The sequence below is a fragment of the Ostrinia nubilalis genome, chromosome 1 (genome assembly GCF_963855985.1).
Source record: "Ostrinia nubilalis chromosome 1, ilOstNubi1.1, whole genome shotgun sequence".
Lineage (NCBI taxonomy): Eukaryota > Metazoa > Arthropoda > Insecta > Lepidoptera > Crambidae > Ostrinia > Ostrinia nubilalis.
In genome coordinates, this window is record NC_087088.1 from 5,861,360 (window position 1) to 5,885,648 (window position 24,289).

The 24,289-nt window shown below is 36.5% G+C and overlaps 1 protein-coding gene across 1 annotated transcript in view; it reads left to right on the plus strand.

Moving 5' to 3' along the window:
- LOC135087816 (homeobox protein dve-1) overlaps window positions 1-24,289 on the plus strand; it is a 101,264-nt gene that overhangs the window by 42,969 nt on the left and 34,006 nt on the right. Inside the window, exon 2 of the mRNA XM_063982621.1 lies at window positions 8,111-8,282. Coding sequence (XP_063838691.1) covers window positions 8,111-8,282 — 172 coding nt within the window. The remainder of the gene's footprint in view (window positions 1-8,110; window positions 8,283-24,289) is intronic.

The window sequence follows — 24,289 nt, forward strand, 5'->3', positions numbered from 1 at the left end:
GATATTTATCAAAATAGAAGCTTTTAACCACTACTTCTAGTAATCAAAATTTTAATTAAAAACACGCAACGTAATAGACGTAATTGCTTTAATACAAACAACACGTTCATTGATAAAACCAAATATTCCCACAGAACAGTTCAAATATTGAAGTACGGAAGTGTATTAATACTATCAATGTAGATAAATTGTTATACTTACCCGTCCCAATTGCACGTACTCCCAAATCAGTTAAAATGTTTTGATTCAAAGATTATTGTTGACACAACCGTGAAATTGCTGTGTAATGTCTATCAGATACCTATTTATTAATATTTTACAACTGATAAAGAGAATAAACATCGTCTATAGCTAATTGTGTTTACTATATCAATATAGATTCAGAACTTTTGAGTGTAATGAACATTGGGTCTAATTTTTAAACTTCTTACAACAATCGCCTATGTGACAACACAGGAGTGCGTGCAAGCCAAATGTCAAATTATCTAATTGCACTATTGCTTGGACCACTTTAAAACATTTTCATGGCTTTTCCAAGAAGGATAAGCAGTAGGATCACGGATAACCACACTCCTGCAATGAAAACTCTAATATTATTAATATAAAACCTGTAATCGATTTAATATTGAAATTCAGCCAATCTTAGGTTTGAATTTTAAGCTGAAGTATTAATATAGTTTTGTATTTATAATAATAACCAACTATCAACCCAAGGCGAATTTACTTTGTCTCTACACACATGTACAGTCGCGGAATGAAAAGGTTCGTCACCTTAGTGTCGGTTTTCGCTTGCACTAGGTACTGTAAGAGTCAAACCTGCCAACATAACAGTGCAAGAAACAGTGCTGCTAACATTTAAATAAATATGACGTTTGCTAACGAATAAGGTTTTGCTTGTTTAATTTTCTATCCCATGCAATGTTACAAAATGTAGTTTTTTTTTATTTAATAGAAATAATAATGGCAGGTTGAACCAACAAGAAGGTTTTAGTTTATCAATCATAATAATCTTGACAAGATAAATCGTCAAACAACTTTGATCTGAATAATTTTGAACTTTACTGACGAACAGTTAAAGATTATTTTCTCTAACTCGAGATTATTCTATAACATAGTTTCAAAAGGTACTATGTGCTCGCGATTCGTTGAAGGAATCAATTTGAAAACTGACGAACCTTTTCATTCCGTGACTGTACATAAATGTTTTCATGAACGAGAAAGCTGCACACAGTTTCATTTCAAAGTCACAAATCGTCCAACGAATTCGTAAGTTCGGCGCACATATCCATTGTAATTGTACGTTCTGCCGTGATTGCAGCAAGAGTTAACACATAATACATTACAGTTTGTGTCACAACACAATCAGTCGGAGGACGAATCAGGCGCCGAGCGTAATCTGGGTTAACAGGGGTCAAACGGCATCACAAATTCCAATACGATATTAGACGTATCTGTGGCGCGAATCAACGATTCTATGGACGGTGCGCACTGCTTTATTGGCCGCGTATTGGTGCACTTGCTCGCTTTATGCCTGCGGTTGCGAGAAATGACGGCTGGCGGACTCGATGTGGGAAAGCCGTTCCATGTTGTTTGAGTCTCTTCTTTCTACATGTTTTGATAGAGTAGCGCTGATCGCTTAGTTTCACGCTTTTTCAGTACAGTAGAACCGTTTGTTTCAGGAAAAATCTTTTTATTATGAACAAAGTTAAAAATGGTATTTGTTCCAGCAACACACGATAGGATTACTTAGGCACAGTAGGTTTTTCGAGGGTTTTATGAACCTCTTATTCTAGTTTGATCCATTCATACCTCCAACACAGTGGAAAATGTTGTACTTCAGCCATTATTTGACTTAATCATACATTTTCTTCGAGTTTGTTTTGCTTCTTCTCATCACCAAATGATATGTTGTTCCGAGTATCTGAAGTAGTAGAGCAAACTAAATATTTCGAATAAGAACGTGTGCTCTGAAAATAAACGAATTTCATGTCGTCATGGACACCATCATCCCACTCTCTAATGAATTATAACAGCAACTGGTGCTTCTTAATACTCGTGAAGTCATCAACAACACTATTAATTCGATGTTAAAAATATTGACAGCGAAGATCATAAATTCAGATAAACAATGATGTCACTTTCATGACCACAATATTCAGCCAATTATCAATTCAGCCTTAATGTAATGATATTCACTTACAATTATTACACATCATTAAAACCACCTAGGGGCAACCGCGAAAGATATCAGAACACAAGCCAAACGTTTATCGGTCTCGCTCACACAATCTGAGATTTTAATATGAGTGACTGAGATAGACATGGTCATGTTTTGATTTGTACTCCCGCTAAATTGCACAGGTCGTCCGCAAATACCTCCCAATTTAATCTGTCTCATGTAATTTGTTGTCATTGCACTTCACTAACCATGTTAAACGAGTATCATTCGGTCCGAGATTCGAGTCCCGGGGGACGTATGGTAACAACGCTCAATGAGCGTAATCAGAGGCTCATGAGCGGTTAGCGGACTGACGCAATGCGCATGTGTCCAATTTGAATCTCGACTCCTCTTAAGTGGCTCGACTTTTCTTAGAGCCGTATTTACAAGCCGAACTAACAATGAAAATGTAACAATATTTTACGTCAACGTGTTTATAGCACCGTATAGGTTCCGAGAATCTTAAGATTGCTCATCAAATAGTGAAACAAAGTCTCTTATAACTATTACAATAACTTTCCTGTTTATCACATTTCGTAATCTTCATAAGGCGAAGCTTATTATCACAGTTCGGATTTATAGAACTTAAAGTCCTACCTCTCTTTCTGATTTTTCAGAGCTCTACCAGCTCTACGTTTATGAGTACATACAAAATGTACTTAATCGTCAGGTGGTTAAAAATCACAGTCTTTAGTATACGCGAAGCTTTTGCTATCAACTGTACCTCCAACGAAGATAAGAATGAAAAGCCTGAAAGATTATTTGCTTTAAATAAATTGCTCACAATTAATACGGATAACTTTGCTAAATTGAAAACCCGGTTTGTTAATAAAGGGCAAAGCTGATCACTGCCGTCGGCCACTAAAACCGGGCCGCTAAATTTGCACCTCACTGTACCAAAATGAGGATCATTTCGATTTTTAGCTGTGAATGCAGATTTATAGGGCTAAGAAATCCTTAATACACAGTCCAAAAATTTTTGTTCTACGACAAAAATTGACGAAGTTATGGCCAAATTACTAAAAAAGTTCACTGACCGCCCGGCGCGGGGACGATGACGTCACTATATCCGATCCGAACGCTGCCGGCGTACTGCGTGGATAGAAAATATTTTTTTCTAGCCAAACTATCAGTTTTAGAGAAAAACTTGTAATGAGATTTATTCATCAGAATAAAGTAAGCTATCGATAGGTAATTTAAAAAAATAGAAATTGTGAAAAATAACGCAAAAAATCCATACGCTCATACGATTCAATGGAACGCAGAGACGCGATTGGGGTCTCCGCGGTGGTATATTTGGCGATTTATTCAAATAAAGTGTTCATAAGTGTTGTTGTTAGAGTCATATCTTCTTCCAAGCAAAATATAAAAATGTATAAGTATTAATTTATTCACTTCTAACAATAAGGTATAGCTGAGGCAGATACACTCTGCCTAGGCTACAAGACATTGCTATGAAGATCATTTCGATGTACACGCAATACCTACCTGTTATTTAGTTTTTCTGAGTTAAACCTACGTACCTACCTATCTATTCGTCGTTCCCATGGGCGGGCCAGCTGCTGCAGGAAAGGACAGCTGCTCCCTCTTGGAAATCTATTTAATCTTAGTCTAGAAGCTGGGTATGACTCCCCCGCCCCCCACCTCTCCCCAGGTCATAAGCTGGGCATGACTTCCCCCTCGGCCAGAAGTTGGGTATGATTTACCCCCCCCCCCCCCCCCAGGCCCGAAACTGGGTATGACTTGACCCCTCCCCCTCCCCCCAGGCCAGAAGCTGGGTAAGGCTTGTCCCTCCCCCCAGGCCATAAGCATAAGCTGGGTATGACTCCCCCTCGGCCAGAAGCTGGGTATTATATACCCCCCCCCCCCGGCCAGAAACTGGGTATGACTTGACCCCCCCCTCCTCCAGGCCAGAAGCTGGGTAAGGCTAGCCCCTCCCCCCAGCCCATAGAAACTGGTTATGACTTGACCCTCCCCCCTCCCCCAGGCCAGAAGCTGGGTAAGGCTAGCCCCTTCCCCCAGTCAATAAGCATAGGCTAGGTATGACTCCCCCTCGGCCAGAAGCTGGGTATGACTTGCCTCTCACCCCCTCCCACCAAGGCCAGAAGCTGGGTAAGGCTTGCCCCTCCCCCCAGGCTATAAGCTGGGTATGACTTATCCCCCCCCCCCCAGGCCAGAAACTGGGTATTAGCATCATATTATGTATTATTATGTTCAATACAAACAATCATTAAGTTACACTCACCCCAACCGCGTCTCCGCATTCCATCGAATCCTATGAAAATGTGGTTTTTGGACATAGCGATACTTATTTTTCACAATTTTTATTTTTAAAAATTACTGGTCGATATGTTACTTTATTTTGATGAATAAATGTTATTAAAAGTTTTTTTCTAAAACTGATAGTTTAGCTGGAAAAAAATATTTTCCATCCCAATAGTACGCCGGCTGCGCTCGATTCGGATATAGTGACGTCACGCGGCCCTGCGTACGTTGACTTTTAGCGGCAAAAACGGCCTATGTTTATTACTTAATATCTTCGTAAGTAATGGTCCGATTTGGATAATTCAAAAAGATATACCTTTCTTATGTCTTAAAGATTAACGTAGATACCAGTTTTATTGTATTTTCTACAACAGTACTGATCCTCATTGTCGTCAGATCTACGTTTCTGTTTCTGAAAAGGCGGTGCTAAGTGATGACAACTATTTTTAGCCGCCTGTTTTAAAGTGGCCATATTTAAACTGGTTTTCATTGATATTTCTCGTGTACGTCACTAAATCACAAATTGGAAACGTGGAAAATGTCGTGACGTGTTTGTCAATTGACATTGCGTCTAAAAATAGACTGAAAAATTATATTTAGTTGCCGGAGGTGATAAGTGGCGTAAATGAAAGAATAATGGCCAGATTGGGTTTACTATACTGGTACGGAGGTGAAGTACTCGTAGATTGAAAAGAAAATCTGAAAATTTGTGTCTTTTAGATAATCTTCATTGTTTTTTCATTGTCCTTAATGTAGTTTCTTTAGTAACTCTTGCGCATCTTTTATGGAAAACACAACTGACGGATGCTATTTGGCATCTGTAGACAGTTTGTGGTAATAGAAAATTAGTAGGTTTTATTTTAATAAGTAATCGATGTGTAATCAACTACTTTAATTAAAAGTTTACAACACATTCAGTCTTTCTTATAAGTAAATAATGTAGTAACACATTTCTCTACACCACTCTTACGTGGGCTGAAACATGTCTGTAACCACTGTCATCAATTCTGCACTGTCACGGATCATCGAACTGCTTCTAGGCTGCGACGTCTGAAACAAAAAATCAACAGTTACATTATAAAAATTAATGAAAAACGGTGTTCAGACTTCGCATTTGCGGCACGTCCAGACGCGGCCGGCGCATACGCAGCGAATGCATCATGCAAGTGTACTGGCGGAATTATTCATCACTAGTTGCTGCCTGTGACTTCGTCTGGGTATAATAATTAATGTAGGAATTGAAAAGCGGTGTGTATTTCTTCAACTTTATTTGTATTTTCCGGGATAAGCCACAAGAAAAGGAAAGTCCTCGCTCCGTCTTATTTCAACCGTCTTCTGTTCTGTCTTGTCCAAAATCACCTTTCTTATCCCTCATTCATTGCCTTTCACTCACTCCCTTGCGTTCCGTATCACACTCCCACATTAATTTGAATAGTAGTTTCATTATGGTTTTATTTAATTCTACATATTGTAGTATCTATTGTATAGACGTAAAAAAAAAACAGTAAACATTTCTAACTATTGTAATTGTAAATACAAATTGAACAATAATTGAAAAAGGTCTGAAAAATTGTAAAAGATTTATTGAATGAAATGATGTTTATTTCTTAGTAGAAATAAATAAATTATTGTATCCGTATCTTGAGAAGACATGTAGGTATTGTGTTCCCAGTTTATGTACAGTCGCGGAATGAAAAGGTTCGTCACCTTAGTGTCGGTTTTCGCTTGCACTAAGTACTGTAAGAGTCAAACCTGCCAACATAACAGTGCAAGAAACAGTGCTGCTAACATTTAAATAAATATGACGTTTGCTACCTAACGAATAAGGTTTTGCTTGTTTATTTTTCTATCCCATCAGTGCAATGCAATGATGACATTGACCAATTGACAATAGTTTTTTTTTATTTAATAGAAATAATAATGGCAGGTGGAACCAACAAGAAGGTTTTAGTTTAACAATCATAATAATCTTCTTGACAAGATAAATCGTCAAACAACTTTGATCTGAATAATTTTGAACTTTACTGACGTACATTTAAAGATTATTTTCTCTAACTCGAGATTATTCTGTAACATAGTTTCAAAAGGTAATATGTGCTCGCGATTCGTTGAAGGAATCAATTTGAAAACTGACGAACCTTTTCATTCCGTGACTGTACTTTCCATTTCAATGATCATCATGATAAATATGTAAAATTCTAGATTAAAATACAGAGGTACAGTCAGCGTCAAATAGTTCGTTACCTACCTAAAGTTGCAAAAAAATTGATAACACAACTTTATTACAATTGTAACAAAGACGTTTTGCGAACTTTTTGGCAACTTTGAGTGTCTCGAATTATTTGTTATGAACTATGTGTACCAGATGTAGAGCGGAAAAAAATTGCAACAGACAAACTTAGCCCTCATAATTAATTATGTTTACCTACCTATTACCTTCCTCACTACACACAAACACATTTGGTCAATCATCAGTCCATACAGACGTTACGTGGATTAAATCCCAACCAGGCTGCCTGCACCGCTAGCTTTATCGCTCCATGTAAAACCTGTATTTACATAAGAATTGGTTCTAGAGCAATAAAATTCTAATCCTTTATTCAGTTAATTTAATTGTATGGCTTCCTTTGTGTATGGTATGGACGTGGTCCACATAATAAATGGACAATGCGTTTGATGCGTTTATGGCTTTGTATGGAATTGCCATATTTTAACCTGTCTAAGGCTGAGTTGCACCACCTAACTTTAACGGTAACTATGACGACAACTGGTGCATTTTGTATGGAGTTTGACAGATTTTTGACGTTTGTCAAAGTTAAAGTAAGATGGTGCAACCCAGCCTTATTGTTTAACTATTAGTTATTCTACGATTGTGTATAGTTAGTGATGTTTTGAATACCTTAAAGAAAAACTCATGCTCTAACGAATGGATTATTGTGTCTAGTATTATTTATTAGATACTAGATGACATTGGCGTTTACTTTTGCGGGATTAGTATGTTCTTTTGAGTTTTCTTCAGAATCCCCTTATTATTAAGTAATACTTAAATTAGAGAAGCAAGTTCAATGTAGTTCTTCTCCCTATCTTAAAATTGCAAGTTCAAATGCCGGTCGCTATCTAACGGCCTCTGGCTCTATCTAAGAATTGAACTTGGAACCAAAACTCATATCAAAAATGTAAAACATATACGTTAGCAAGACATACTTTATCAGAGGAGTGCTAGTTTCAAAGGCATATAATAAAGCTTACTTGTGTTGTGTAGTGTAGTAATCTTTAAACCAGGAAGTTTTCCGTTCAAGTTCAAAAAATTTAGAACGTGTTTATTTATTACATTCACCATCTTAGGCTGGGTTGCACTAACTCATTTTAACTTTGACAAACGTCAAAAAGAGTCCGCTGACTACAGACTTTTTTGGTCGATAGTTTGACAGTATGAAGTCGGTACAGTGAGGGAGCTCATAGAGTGGAAAAAAAAATTAATGAAGGATCACAGTGTACCACTTACTGATTTGTATTTTTTTATTATGTCGCCTAAGAACAGATTTTCTTTCTCCCGTAAATTACTTGCCTCCACTGATTCTGAGATTATGGTAATTTCCCCTATTAAAACTCCCTTTCTTCTTCTAGAACTATTCTTCTGAGCTGCGTCGAAGCAAGACGCCTCCCCGCCGGTCGCCGGAGGAGAGGGCCGTACCTCGGCCGCCGTCCGCGCCGGTCCACCACGAGAGGGCGCCTCACACGCCGCACCTCTCGCCGAAGAAGGAGGCCTTCAACAACCTCCTCAATAAAGGCATCACCGGTGAGTACTGGCTGATTTTTTCACGACTGCATTTTGATGAGTGAAATTTAGAAGATATTTGAATTCCAAATTCAAATCACATATTTTTTATTTTACTAACATAGTTTTAACTTACATTGTCACTATTGGACCCTAGTTCGAAATAAACGTATTTTTTATTTTTTTGTAAATCGTATTACGGGCCTGCCAGTATTTTTTTTAAACATTTGACTTCCGAATCATATTACGAGCTTTCGTAAATCACACGAGCCCCTAAACAAATAAAAGCATGTTGACGCTAAATTAATTCAGACTAATATTATATTGATAAAAGACATTGGATAAAGAAATAACTGATTCGGACAGCTAAATTCTCAGAACAATGACGTCTTAGGGAATTGTGCATCCGTAACTTATACAAGATAATTTTATTTATTAAAAAAGTTTCTTATTACGACATCAGACATATAAATCTGATAACACTACTTTTCATATGTTTTATGCTTAGATTAAAACTGAAAACACGTTTCCTTCAGTAATAAAAATGTAATACTAAAATATTTTTCACATTGACATAAGTATATGATTTTGAATGCCGCATTAGCTGTCCTTGTTTCACTAATACGTCGTTATCTAATTAATTTTATTGGACACCATGCAACATTAATTAATAAAACAGTAGACAATCTATTAACAACACATAAAACCGTTTATTTTCAATCAAATCGCGGCAAAAACGCGCCGCTCCGGTCCGGTACAGTCGCGGCAACAAGTCCGAATTATTCGAAGTCACGCGCGGCCCCTCGCTCGCGCCCTTTTGTCTACTGCTCATCTCCGTAATCTGATGCCATAATTGATTTACCGATATCTCCGCGGCGTAGGTTATGTACGCACTTAGTGATGCGAGACGTTGAACTGAATCTGAGTACCATTTTGCAGATTTATGTTGCCAAAACTGTCATAAATTTCATTTTTTTTTAGGCTTCAAAAAGCACTTTTACTACATGTCCTAATGAAACCCCACCCCTTGTGCAAGGAGGTTAAGTACGAGTAAAAAAGTAGTCTGCAAATCTCGTGACAAAAAATAAATTCATTGCAGTTGCCAGTATAGCTCATAATATAGCGCGGTTGAACAGCCAATCGCTATACGTAGCATTTTGCCGCGATGCCGCTACTTACATGAATGGAATGAATTTAAAAAATAAATTGTCAAACTCCACGCCATGTTACTAAAATCGCGCGCAATTATCATCAAAGTGTGCAAGATCTTTACACCTAAGCAGTATCTTTTGGATTCGAAGATAAAACGACGATTATTATAGCAATAAAACGAGTTAGTTGATTCTGAACTCATTTAATGAGTGTCTAAAGACCGGCCGCATACATAATTCGCTTGAAATTATGAATGTACTGTGGTTGTATTCAATAAAGCATTGGTTTTGTTACTTTATTGCCGGCTCGAGTGATAATTTTGTATTTACTGTAATTTCATTTGACACTTTTCTTTGTTGACACTCCACACGTAACGGGGTGACTGATATTAAAATTCTAACTAATTTTGAAATGGATTGTAGACTGAATCTAAAGAAAATCACAAACATGCTGTATAAAAAATGGCGGGAAAAAGCGTCGTCGTTAATGCAGCTACTTTTGCATTACACGAACCTGTTACTACGCTACTACAACTAGTGTTTTAATGCAAGGATTAATTCTGCACTTTCCAATAGTAAATGTACTTTAAAATTACTATAACACGAAGTGGAAACTCATGGTCGATTTTTCATTAATGAAATAATTGTTAGGGCTGGCATACTGCAATTTTTACTGAAGATTTAAAAAAACAAAATGTAAAATATTTGCGGAAAGTTTTATCCTTACTAAATACTCAAACAAGTGTCTTACGCACTGGGTATGATCTGTGGCAAAGTTGGTAAGATCAATCTGTTTAAAAGTGTGAAGCTTCAATACTTGATTTTCCTATTCCAAGCATTTATAACCATATGGAAAGTAATAAAAATAGCCAAATGTTAAACTGATATTTTTGTTGTTATCTTTGTATCTGATCAGAGCTTGCAGTGCCTCAAATAATTTAGTCCAATAAAAACACAATTATTACGAGTAGATATTTATAGATGCGTTCGGCTTCGAGTCCAATTAATCCTAAATCCCCTGTACTCTAATGAATGGGACCCTAAATCCGCGCACCTAATTTCACGACCAGTTTATCTTTGAATCGGTATCCAGCTATCGGCTTCCCATAGACTATAATACCGCGTTTATGCCCTCCGTAATAATTTCCCATTCATTCTGTTATCTTTATGAATCATAATCTCTAAATCTCTGCCGGTCGTGCGTCCTCGTCTTACGCGGGGGAATGTACATAATGGTGTCCCGGTCTGATTCTTTTAACCCTTGTACTAATCCGGGACGTCCCGTCTGGCGTAAGCCGTGCGCAATGTCGCTATAGATGCAACGCCGGTGTGTGAGTGAAAGCGTTATAGAGTTTAAAATAATTGTTTGTTTTTGCGTTGTTTGTTTTTTTATTATTATTATGAACTTGAAATGTATATTGAACTGGGTAGAGTATGCTATACCAACCAACTATGAACCTAGTTGAGTTTATAAAAATATAATATTCTTTTTCACTAAGTGCTCATACTTAGAGTATTAAGGGTCGTTTGGTCGGTGAGTTAGTGCTAAATGTCTAATCCAGCTGGTATAAATCAGTATTAATTTGAACCTCCCCTATATCTTTAAGATGGCGTATTTAATGGCGAGCACATGAGTTTAAGTAATTTTCTTCTTGGAAAGCTTGTTTATCTGTTTTTGTGGTTTAAATGGAATTGATTTTAAGCACGTTATTCAAGAAGCAAAAATCAAGGTCATTCTTGTGAAACTACTCCATTCAAAGGACCCCCCAATTATTTAACTACATAGACCCCTTGGATCTCATTTCATGGGGTCGACAACTTTGGTATCAAAATGGAAAAAAAAAATGCACAAAGTAGGTAATACAATTTATTCACTAAAACGAAACCTGCGTCTTTAAAACGCAAGTAAGTATATATTGAAACAACGAGCTCTATCTTAGAACACATCAGGTGTGATTGAGGTCAAAATGGAAGCTCTATGTTTACATAAAAAAACATGAGCATAACTTGTACTTAACACTACTCCTTACATCGGTGAGCGTACTGTACCTACTTCAAATGCTACTAGCTTAGCCCTTTCTTCGGCAGGACTTAGGCCCAGGGTACACCGGTGAGCGCGCACGCCTAATCGGTCGTTATAAATCATTATTAATTTGAACCGATCTGCCGATTAGCCATTGCACAATGCGCGACGGATTACGGACGACGTCGAAGATATATCTTTTTGTCAATTCGTACCTGGGTACCGTCAGCATACGCAGGTCAAAGCGGGTATGGTGAAATAAATGTTTTAATTGTTCACCTTAGGGCTGCTTTGAATCGTCGGGTATCTTTTAACTGAAGTATAAAATTGACATTTTGTCAAACTGTCAATATGCCAAACCTCAGATCATAGAAGGGAATAGATGTGAAACGGGGGCGTGGCGCGTGTCTCCGCGATATGCCCAGAAACGAACATCGGCCGCGTAGCTAGGTTAGTCGCGATACAGTCGTACTAAGGAAATGTTCTCCGAATTTTTTGGATAATGCGTCGTTACGTGCAATAAAACAAGTGAAACGAAGAACTACAGGAACAATGGAGTCATTTACTACATGTAAGTATTGCAAATCCATTGGTATTTTGGTTATAAATAAAAAAAACTTAACATTTTTACGAACGAATTCAGTGCCGTAACAGTTACTGCGATATCGAAATCAGTGGTGATAAAAATTCTAACACACTTGTACATTGACGATTTAGTTAGCAACCACTTTATGTCATGCTCAACTACTGCGCGATGTATTTAATTTCTTCCGATATCCACTGTCGTGTGAAAATACACAGTACGGCCGCATGTGCCGGTCGTAACATAGTGCCGTGCTCGTGTTCTAATGCGGTTTCCTATTATCGATAAATATAAGTAAATTATAATTTTCTATTTTGTAATTTTAAATAAAAAAATTATGTGTTACTTGCGATTATAAGATTTTACAAAAAAAAAATAACAGTAGAAGTAATTAGTAACTGTCAACTATGTAATTACTATAAGAGCTAGTTGAAAGCCTAATATAGGCATTATTTTTGATAAACATATGCGGTACGCAGATCGCCATAATTAATCCTTCAAGGCCCGCGAATCTAGACACGATAGATAATCAATTGTTATGACATTAATTAATGCCGTCTGGGACTCAAGCGGTTAAAAAGTAAATGCGTGATAGTAGTTAATAATAACGTATAATAATAAAAAGGTTTTCATACATAAGCATTTTGTGAAACCAGTTTCGAGCCTTGCCCCTAGCGATTTAAAGTATCGATATCTTGTCGACTTCATTTTATCTTTGTTCTCTCACTAGTTTTCAAAGTGTGCGTCACGTCACGCGGCCATTGATTGGCCATAAGGCACGCCTTCTGGCCAATCACAGCACTTTTAAGCCGGTTGCACATGTTGTCGTAGACTCTCAGTCGCTTTGTTTTTACACAGTTGAATGTGTGTGTGGGAGCTGTGGTGGGGGAAATGTGGGGACACTGGTTCTCGTTGTAGTTACGCGCGACTTCATATCTATTCTCTTTCTATGATCTGAGTGCCAAACTTATTCTTCAGCTAAGAACAGTTAACTGGCGATTGAAAAATCAGCCATTAACGGTACAGAGGGCCTAGTATGAGTTTTCATCAAACGCGCTCACTAGTGAGCGCGTCAAAAAATGACATTAAATGTATGACAGATTGTACAGCGCCCCTAGCGGGAATCGTTCAAAAACTAAAATTTTCATACATTTTTTAAACGCGCTCACTCTCAGCCTCAGCCCACGAATAGTTTAATTCAATGCTTACATTTTTTATGACTGGTTACTTCAACAGCCTTATTGTGTCTGAAGATGGACACAAGAATCTTCTAATTTACTATATTGATATATTACTTTGAGATTCTTAGCCATTATCTTCCAAATATTGCCATCATCGGCATGAGTATACTTATTTCGCATCAAAATGACGCAAGTTAAGAATAATATAACAATTTATTATCTACCGAGTTAATTTTAAACCATTTTTAAATTGATGTCATTTTATCTTAAACGTTGTAATTATAGTTATAGTCATTGTGTTTGATAATAATGCGTGTTTGTTTTATTAATCTCAACTCAAACCGACGTCAAATACCCATCAACAATAATAATGACCCATCACATTTTTTTAAAACTTGAATACTTAGGTAGTTTTTATTTTACCCATATTTAATGTTTAAAATAATCATGGAGTTAAGTTTAAAAAAAACACCCTTACTAATTAGAAGTCCAGATAAAAACATAGATTTTCTTTAAAATTACAAAACAAAACTTTCAGTATAAAAATTTTAAAGTTTACCTTATCCGTGCTGACTCTACGTTATACGAATAAGCCGGTTTTATATAGATAAGCCGATTTATGTTTTTTATTGTGTCGTATTATTTTTTATTCTGTGCGTAAGACATAACCTAAATAGTAAAGCATAGTTTTATTGCCAAAATCAACGGTAGTTTCTAAAAGCTGAATGTAAATAACCTTATAATGTACCAACTTATCGTGGCTATGGCCGATTAAATAGTAATATTTGGTTAGCAGCAGATAAAGTTTACACTAAAATTACAATATATCATATTTCCAATTTGATTAAAACAGTCGATTTTTGATTAGATGGTCATTTAAATTTGTCAGATTAACATTCAAATCACATGATTACGAAAAGTGTTTGAATTCCTTTATTTTTTTGAGCGAACAAAAACCAATGCTTTTTGTGTCAAAAGCATCTGAGTTTACTAGCGGACAAACCAGATTTGACGAAACTATGTTTTCTGTTTTATTTACTGAATCCGAAAACACAAATATTATTTTCAAAAAATAATATATTAAAGAAGTTGTAAACTGGTGCAAAACAATTAAAAGGTAAATAAAAAAAACAATTGCCGTATTCAAAATCAGAGCAGAAATGGCGCGAAAAAATTCGAATTTCGAACTTGCAATGCTTACGTCACGGGTGCCAAGTTCGCGCGTGCTACAATAAACCCGAGCACACACGGCCGCGCGGGGTAGTTCGGCTTTATCTCCGGGCGACACGGGGCTGATCCGACCCGGATGATCCGGATGAGCTCGCGATCCCGCGCCCCTGTGTGAGTACGTGTGTTGCTATTGATTTAATTGCGTTCGCATTTTCATTTACTTTTTTTCTTTTGATAAATTTTTGAGATATTCCGGAACATTAATTTATATTTTTGTGTCGCATTTCTTCATTTATGATTTTATTGAATAGTGAAACTGGACAAGTGAATAAGTTTTCATAGCCACACAAATGAAAATTAATCGTAACGTATTTAACTAAGGCGTCGCGTCGCTTCGAGAAATGTACGATCGAATGTTTAGATCGTGATATTTAAAAGATTTTGTACTCTGTAAAAAATTTAATAATTAGTAATCTCGGTTTAGTAGCACCTAAATGCTCATTTGGTTAGTTACTTAACCCAGCGTTTTTGTCCACACCTTGAACCCATCCATCAATAACTGTTTCAGTACACGTAGGGATGTTTCACTGCCATAATATTCTCGACCTCGCGCAGATCCAGATCCGCCGGACGAGTAATCCGGCTTAGGACTGATCCGGGTACCTGCGGGTGTGGTAGATGTATTGTGTGTCTAGCGCCTTCCAGGGTAAGCAGATTTCACTCTCGTACGTAACTATACTTAAGTCGAAGGTGGAATTCAAGAAAAACCTATGTCGGTGTATGCGTTGTCTTTTGCGATTATTTGATGTAAACATTTGAACTTGGATTGTCCAAATCTCTTATTAAATACAGCGATAGATTTGAAATTTCGAAGATGTAATCTCAAATTTCTAATCTGCAGTTTTAAACGGAATCCTAACGCGATAACCTTAACCCAGCTCAGCAATAAACTGCGATTAAAATCTACAGTCGATTAGAATGATAGTATATTTGTCCAGCATTAGAGAAAACGAGTCCATAATGACGCAATGACCACTAAACATCAATTTGGTGAATGTGAATGACTGGGTGGTCACCACTTTAAATTCATGATGCTACTGGTCAATGTTTATATTAGAAACTTGTTTCGAAAATTATCGTTTGATTAACGTATGGGTATCACAATTTTTAGCTTGATACAGAGATTTCCAATCTAATTTTAAATTACACAATTTTAATTCTAAAACAATACCTAAATAAGGACATGTCGCAGAACTTTCCAAATTAAAAATGACATGTAGTCATTTCCCTATCATAAAATTATGATAATTTCGTTCGTCTAATACCTAATTTACGCACACGCAAAATATTTTTTTGCAACGTTAAGGAGTATTTTAAAGAGATGAGATTTATTAGTAGCCGCGTCTCATATTTAGGCAAATAACCTTATGTTATTTGTGATTAAACTCTTTGGTTGAAAATATGACAAAATCTAGCCATCCAAAAAAGGGAATTTATAAGACTGTCGTCTTCTAACCGAGTTGCTGAAAGTACTTGAGCGCCCCTAACAAAGAGCCGAGGAGTGAGGGCTACGTTCGTACGTAGTTACACACACACGCGCGTCTAAGTAAGCTCCCGATCCGGATAAGTCCAGATTAGGCGCCAGCGGCTGCCCACCGTCCGGATACATCTCCTGGGAGATTATTGCAATCCGGATTTTGTTGAATAACTCGCCGGGGATTCATGTTATAACGGGTGTCCTGGTTATGTTTTGGTCTAATATACTGTACATTTAAGCTTAAATCTCTACCAATCCTACTACTTAGCTTACTGTAGCACAAAAGGTTTATTTTTACTCTCGCAAAAAATATGTTTACAGTAATTTATTTAAACAACAGAATTATTATACCTAATGGTTGATTATAAGGTAGCTCTGATTTTGGTGAAAAAGCTTATAAAGCTCCTTAAATGCAATAAGGTTTTCAAATTGTTTTTTATTTAGTATGTTTTTTAATTGCAACTGCATTAGATATGTATGTATTATATTATAAACAAAGTGCATAACAAAGACTCTCCTTTATAATCTCAGACAAACGACAATAGTGAGTAGAGAGCTTTTTAATATGGTGCTCTGTAGTAAACATCAAAGGTTAAAATAAAATGCTTCTGATTTTAATCATTTCGATATTTGACTACGTCACGCGCTGCGGGGTGCGGGGGGCGGTCCATCAATCACTTGAAGATAATCCTCCTAAGACTCGCGCGGCTTAGCGAAGACGCACACTCACAAGCACTGCACTATCAAAAAGGTGCAATTAAAAATCACTCTTTTATAAACACGCGTAGAGCATTCAATAAAAAATCAACTCAGTTCTGTGTGCGTATCATAATGCAAATCTTTTATGATTATTCTTTTGTGTTGGACTTTAATACGTTTTGCTGTTGTGTGCGCCAGTGTCGTATGTTACGGTGTGTGTATTTAATCTGTCGGCAACAACAGAGAGAGAGGCAATCAGCTGAGCCTCTGATCAATCGATAAAAAATCGAGCCGGGCGAGTCATGTGGACAAATAAGCGTGGCCGGTGCACACTGGCGGATGATCCGCACCATTTGTCAAGATTAGGCTTATGGGCGGTGGCGAGCGGATTGTCGTGCGTGTACTCTTGAGGCGAGTGAGCACCCGCCTTTATAGAGGTAAGAATTATATCGCGATTCTGAATTTAAATAAAACTGGCGGGAAAAATAATAACCGTTGGTAAATAGCTTTTGAGCTTATCATTTGAATACCGAATAGATAAGTGTTGCATTAGATCAAGTAGTAGAAATTAACTATTGAACATCACAGTACCTACCTACATTAATTAAAATTTATCTGTGATTTGGTTGATCAATTATTTTTATTTGTCTAATATTACCTACCTACTTTTCATGATCTTTCCAATTAAATATTATAAACTTTTTTATCAATACCCTGTTGTTGTTAAATTCGTTCGCATTTCGCCACAAAAACAAAGATAGAGCCTTTATTTTCTAGTACCTAAAGACATTTTTAGCTCGCCAACCTCTTGCACAATTCCCCTTGTCATAATTTAGGGTACAATAAACATAGATATTGTTTGAAGTGGGAGTAAAAACCTTAGAAGTGAGTAAGGGTCTTGGCCTAATCGCCCCGTCTGGCTTACGGAACCCGCCCTTAACAAAATCTTAATCCCTACAAAGGGTTAGTAATATTATCTTATTACACTCGCAAGAAATAAGCCCTTAATTCGAGCTCCCTTTATAAAATACGGCGTAACGAAGACATCTCCATTGTGTTTTGCTGTTTATGGCGATACATTTTTATCTACAAACGTCTTTAGAATTCTGGCATAAAATATGAGGGATTTTTAATACTTTACAACAATGAAAATGTAAGAGTTTTATCTATGAGTACGAAGCAGTCGATAATAACCAAGTTCGAATAATATTCTAAATAATGTAGGTAATTAATTAGAACATAATTTCACACCGACGTCATATTTAAGTATTTGGCGAACGAAACCGCTAACGATAAAAGTCATTATTGTAATTTATTTTTGCAACGCAACACACAAACTTCACAAAATTCATAAAACTTTTTATTTTATAGCCTTTGAAAACTATAAGTAAGTTAGGTATCAATTGATAGAGCAACACTAGTTCAATTAATTAGTGACGTAGAGTCGCGTAAAAAGTATGTCAAATTACTAATTAATGTCAAGTATCCTATTGCCGTTTTATACGAATCAAAATCAAAGGATTACATTGCAGACTTAGAATCAGACGGGTTATCCAGACAGACGAAAGCAGCTGTCCGCTTGCCCGTGACGTCACACACATAAATTTAGCTTCAATCGCGCTTCAAACCCATTAATCGCGGATTCAGTTTGGACGCACCTTTAATGTATGCTCGCGCTTAGGGCTGGCTGAGGAGACTCTGAATTAAATATTTATTTGCCAGACTGAAACGGTTCGTGCATAAGTATTACAGAACTAAGATGGAGGCTTTTGATATCTTGAATGTCAATATGTATTTAGAATTGTTTTATTACGGAACAGAATCTATTATTGAGATTGAATCGAGTTTTGAGTGTTAAATGCGATAAAATTATACCTACTTGTTTCAGAATTTCATGGTCACTATAACAATTAATTTAATTACGTACGACGATACACGTGTATTTTTTAGGGATACAGAGGTGTTTCAGTTAAAAAAATATATCATTTTTCACATACTTAACAAACAATCAAAACGTTATATTTCTCAAAATTAACATTTGATGTATAAAATACATAACATTTTATTCAAAATGACCAAAATTTTAATCCTGGCAACCCTAAATCTAAATCCACGTCTACACACACAAGCTGGACTACAAGCTCTGCCGGTGTATCTCCTGAGATCTGATAAGATTCAAATAAGGGATTAGAACAGGACAGCGCGAGGATTTGCGCTCAACACGTATGCGTGCGAGCGGGATGGCGGACGGGATTATCTGACGGACCGCGCGTGTATGCAGTTATAAAGATCTGACTTCTGTGACGGTTACGTTCGGAACGTTAAAAAATCGCAGTTGTATAAACGGCTTAAAAGAAAAACAAAAGAAAATCGGGTTTTTAAAACTCGAAGCTGTCTTGACAACGCTCAACTTTTTTTCACATAAAAATGGCGGTTCTTTTCGTTCTCATTTTGCTGTCGTCGTTCAGTGTTTATAAAGTTGCCTACGGTGGTGGAACGATTAGTCAAATTGATCGAAATTGCCATTATTCGCGTATTTTTAGCGGAGATAGCGCGGGAGAACTATCTCAAGGATCATACTAATAGCTATCACAAAATTATTGCAAGATTAATGGGCTGTAAATGCTTTTCTCACATAAACATTTTTCTCTCAATTACATAAATTCGTAAGTCATTTATTAAATGCCTTTTATTAAAAATAGACGACATTTTATTTTACTTAACAATTATTCGGGCTTTAGAGACATTCTTTATATTCACTACCATTAATAAAACCTTTAAAATATCTTTGCCTTGCCAAAAACAACTATTCCAGCGCACTTGAACAAATAATATCAGCATGAAAGGTGTGGTACCTTGTGGTACCTATTTTATATGCGGGATTACCGTAAGACGGGATGAGCGAAATCCTAGAATCCGGGATAGCCACATGCCGGCCTTTTTCAGGATTTTCTCTCACGTCCCTTTTACGACATACATTTTTTGTTTACAATTCGGCCTACGTGATTTGTGCGAAAATGAATACAAAGTTAATCTGACGTTTTTAACCCATTAGAGGTCACACACAAAGTACTAATATATTTTATACTTTTTCTTTATTTTCATATTGAAATTAGAGCAAAAAAACACAAAATACAAGAAAATCCTGAAAAAAAGTTGTTTTCATGAAATTACAGGGGTGTACTCAATTGGGTACAATGACCTCCTAGGTATGCAAATTTTCAAAATGCGCCTTTTCGACAAAAATTGTTTTAAGTGACTTCTTACACTACCAACGCACTGTTAAATGACAAAGAATATACCCCAGCTCTTTTTCAGTTTTGATGGGATATTTTCCAACTCATTTTTGAAGAAAAGCCATCAACTATTGGAACAGCCGGACGCATTTTCGTTGTTTATTTAGCATATCTCTTCATCTAGTGACCAGTAAAGTATAGTAGGTACATAGTCTCTCAAGGTAGCTTGTGGTACTCACATAGTACCAAAACCCCTAAATAGGGCTTTATAGGAATCCCAAATATATTGTGTTGATTGAATACTGATATAATTATAGCCAATATAAATATCACAATGATAATGAGAAGCATCGTAGTTATCTATTGGATATAATAATATTATTATAATCAGCTTTTTTCAAATACTGTGCAAGTTTGAGGCCCTTCAGCTCTTCATAAAATATAGCAAACTTATCACCACAGACTTCGGAAGTAGGTATCTACAGCGATTGAAAAATTATGACTTTTGATTGGGTGCGGATTTGTGGGAACCTATCGGCTTATTTTTCACGCCAGTGGTTCATTATCACTGTCGTCCTATAAACTGCCTTTGCTGCCACTATCCCTTCTGTTCATAAATACCCTTTAGTACGTCTTACGGTATGAAAAACGTCGCCATATCCTCTTTTTCAGTCAACGCACTTGTATCAGGTGGTATAATTATTAGCCAAAATACGTTCATCGTCATAACTATCCTGTAAAACGGCTCCAATAACATCTTCAAGTCCCTTTTTGCTCTTTTGAGCTGTAAAATGTTACGAAAGAGCAAAAAATAAATATAGTTTTTTTACTTACGCATGTTGTCATTGTACCCAACCGAGTACAGTAACTTTTACATGACCCTAGTTTCATTTGAGATGTAAATATTATATTATATTGTGCTTTATGACTTACTCTGATATGTATTCTAAAGTAATTAAACAAAAAAATCGACTTATGAGCAGTAATTGTTATAAAAAATTAAAAATTAAACACCTACCTCCACTACGTTTCAGTGACACAACTTCAACTGTTACTTTTTATCAAAAAAAGTCCCACTACCCGCGTTATTTTTGTCAATATACTTTAATAGTGTCATAATGACGTAAAATAACAAGTCAACCCATGTTAATTTTGTGAGATTTGCAATTGACACGTAAAAATATAGCTGTACCCATTTGAGTACAGTGACCTCTAATGGGTTAAAAGAAAAATCTGGTATTATGCATTGAAAGCCTTTCGATGAAAAAGCAATTAACGATAATGTCAGTCATTATCGACTTGTACCGCACTAATATAAATCCCCAAAATATTTTTCCCATTTCAACCTTTTGGTAAATTCGTTATTTTTCACGAATAACCGCATTTTTATTATTTACTAGCTTTCCGCCCGCGGCTTCACCCGGGGTTTTCCCGGAAATTATTCGAATTTTTCTCGCCGTAAAAACTATCCCTAGACTTGAAGTTTAGTCGAACATTAAAAAAAATGGTAAAATTGGTCCAGGCGTTATTTACGTTGTTGAGTTATGGGCACACACTGCGATTCATTTTTTAAATAAATTATGTTTTATGCCTCATGCTAGAGGAAAAGTAATATTCTTTAAAAAATTGTCAATGCATACAAAAGTACTATCCCAATCAGCGTCGGAGTTTACATTTTTTATCCTTTTCCATTCTGCCGCACTAATCCGTTCAGCTTATCTCCGGCTTGCACTAGAAAGCTGCGAGATTAATGCCTCCAACCTAATGTGGACTGAAGTGCTCGTTATGAAGGTCGAAGGTCGCGTGCAGTCGAATAGTAAGGGTGAATGTGGTAGTCAATGAACTTGGTTGTAACCGCGACCTACGCCAGGGGTTGGGCCATTGATGCGTTGTCCTTACATTCACGGGTGATTCTTGGCTTGATTTTTTTAGTATTACAGTACTGATTCTTTTTTAAAATTTTTAATGATGGGTGATTCTTCGCTTTTTTTTATCGGTTGAGATTTGAGTGTTAAGAATCGCTTCCACAAGTTGAGATTGGATTTTTGTGCGCTTTTAAGCACTGAATTACGAAAGCTTATCATTAGTAAGATGATCTACGGTGGGGGTGGTTTAAATTGCTTTTTTAGATTGCATTTTTAATGATCTGAGATTACGGGATTAGATGAAAAAATTGCAAATTCTTTACATTATTTCCATTGGCTAAAAATCCATTATTAACTTTTCACTAATTTTTAAGTCTCAAAATTAGTACCTACTCAGTATAGTATAGTCGATTATGCGATTTTATTTGTAAGGGTTGGCACAATTAGTATTCATTCACGGCATTGTGCACAACAAACGATTTTGGTAATCTTTTTAGCGGCTTTTTATACGTGTGCGGATTATCGGACGGAGGGGGTCAATTCCTGTTTCTAGAGGGGGAAAACTGGCCATTGCAAAGCAAAAAAAGTTGCGCAAAAGTAGGTAGGTAGGTAGGTACATATGCAGGGAATGTACTTTGTACCGTGATTAAAGTCTTAGTTTAAAAGGATGCCAAAGATTTAAATGTCACCCAACCAAGGCTGAGTTGCACCATCTTACTTTATTATTCGCATGAAGTGAAAAAAAAGTAAGCTATCTTCCTCTTGGGCACATTTGTAGTTTTAGTTAACCCTAAAATCTTTCATTACGCTCGGGTATAAAAAGTTCCTAAATCTATTTTACTTCTCTAACAAAAAACTTTTTTAAACCAAAAAATCCTGGCCACTCACAAACAGCAACTGAAACGTTTATCCTGTTCATTTACGTATGTGATTTAATCCAAAGCGTTGATATACGAACATATCCGTCGCATATCCGTCTGGTCGCTCGTTAGGTCGGATATAAATATTTTATTTCGGATAAAGCCCTGCCGGCGAATAATCCACGCGTACTACAAAAAGAGATAAGCCCGTAGTACGATTAACTGACGAGTTTTTATACGATTTCATATTTTGTTGTTACACGGGTCGTATGTTGGTTATGATTTAAATGCTGTATGGACAGTTTCACAGTTTTTTTTTTTTTAACAAAGTTATTGTTGTTTTGGTGTTACTTACATGCGTTTTAGTTATCTATACGTATAAGGAAATTGAGGAATCGAGGTGATACCTTTATGTATACGAAGGCGCCATTATTAAAGAGTGACCCCTCTAGTTCAATAGAATAGTTGTATCTTTGTAATTGAGTTGTAACAAGAAGAGTAGGTATAAATGTCACACGTGTGTAACCTCATTCCCTCAATGTTATTGTGTAATGGTGGATGTGTAGTACTCTATATCCATTGACAATATTTCTGGATACTGGATTATGAAAGTGTAGCCATATGAGAGGAAAGAATTTACAGATATGTAAATAAATCTATCTTATTGCATAGTCAATTGTGGTGAACCTGCTCCTAGCACAAGCCAACTAGATTCTGTCTAGGGGTTAATAGGTATATTCATAATTTGTAGTCTTTACAAAAATCGCGTGAGGCTTGAGCCCACTGTCTGGCATTAAAGTACGGCGCGCAAACCACAAGGCCAGGCTCTGAACAATTTTCAGCACAAACTTTCATATTTCCAGCAAAACATTATGGATAAGAAAACCCGAAACTCATCACATTAATTACAATCCTTACCGTTCCACAGATAAACGAAGCCAGAAATATGGTTGTAATTACGCAACCTTTTCACCCGCGAAATATTTGCTTTTTGTTTGCTCCCGTTTGATGTATACGATTTATCCAATAAGGTTAATGCTACGAACGTACCCTCCAGGATACGGGACTCCTTTGACATATTGTATTAACCCCCGTGATAAACATGTACTAACAAATGTGTTGTGGAAGCCGAAATGGCGAGGAGGTGCAGGAAGACACCTAGATGATATCAACCGTAGTGAAGTAATACGATTGATAGATCAAATCTGATCAACTGAAGTAACTCGACATATATTCGAAAATAAAAAGTCAAATATTAACTTCTCTATTTCTTTTTGTTGGCAAAAATGTTAAGAAAGTTATTTTTTAAAGTTTATATTTTTATGTAATTCTTATTCTTATGACCGTGTCGTAAATTTTTATTTACATACTAGCTGACCCGGCGAACTCTGTTTCGCCTTAAATAAATAAGCAAATCTTTCCTTATTTGCTCACCGTTTAGACCTACCCTGGTGTTAGCGACGTCAATAATAGTCAAGATTAATGTTGGCAGCATCATGTCAAATAGTGCAAACTAGCTAATTAATCTGTTTCGTAATTAAGAAAATGAACATGAAATTTTCGCCAAAAAGGCAATACCGTAGCGAAAACCATCAGGCTCTCTCGCTTACTCACTCGGTAGGCCTCTTTCTTGCATTATCTGATCTCTCACTTCCACAAAATAGCTTCTCTTTCACACTTTTCTGGAAAATCTGGAATGTTCAGGAAAAAATAGAGAAGAAAC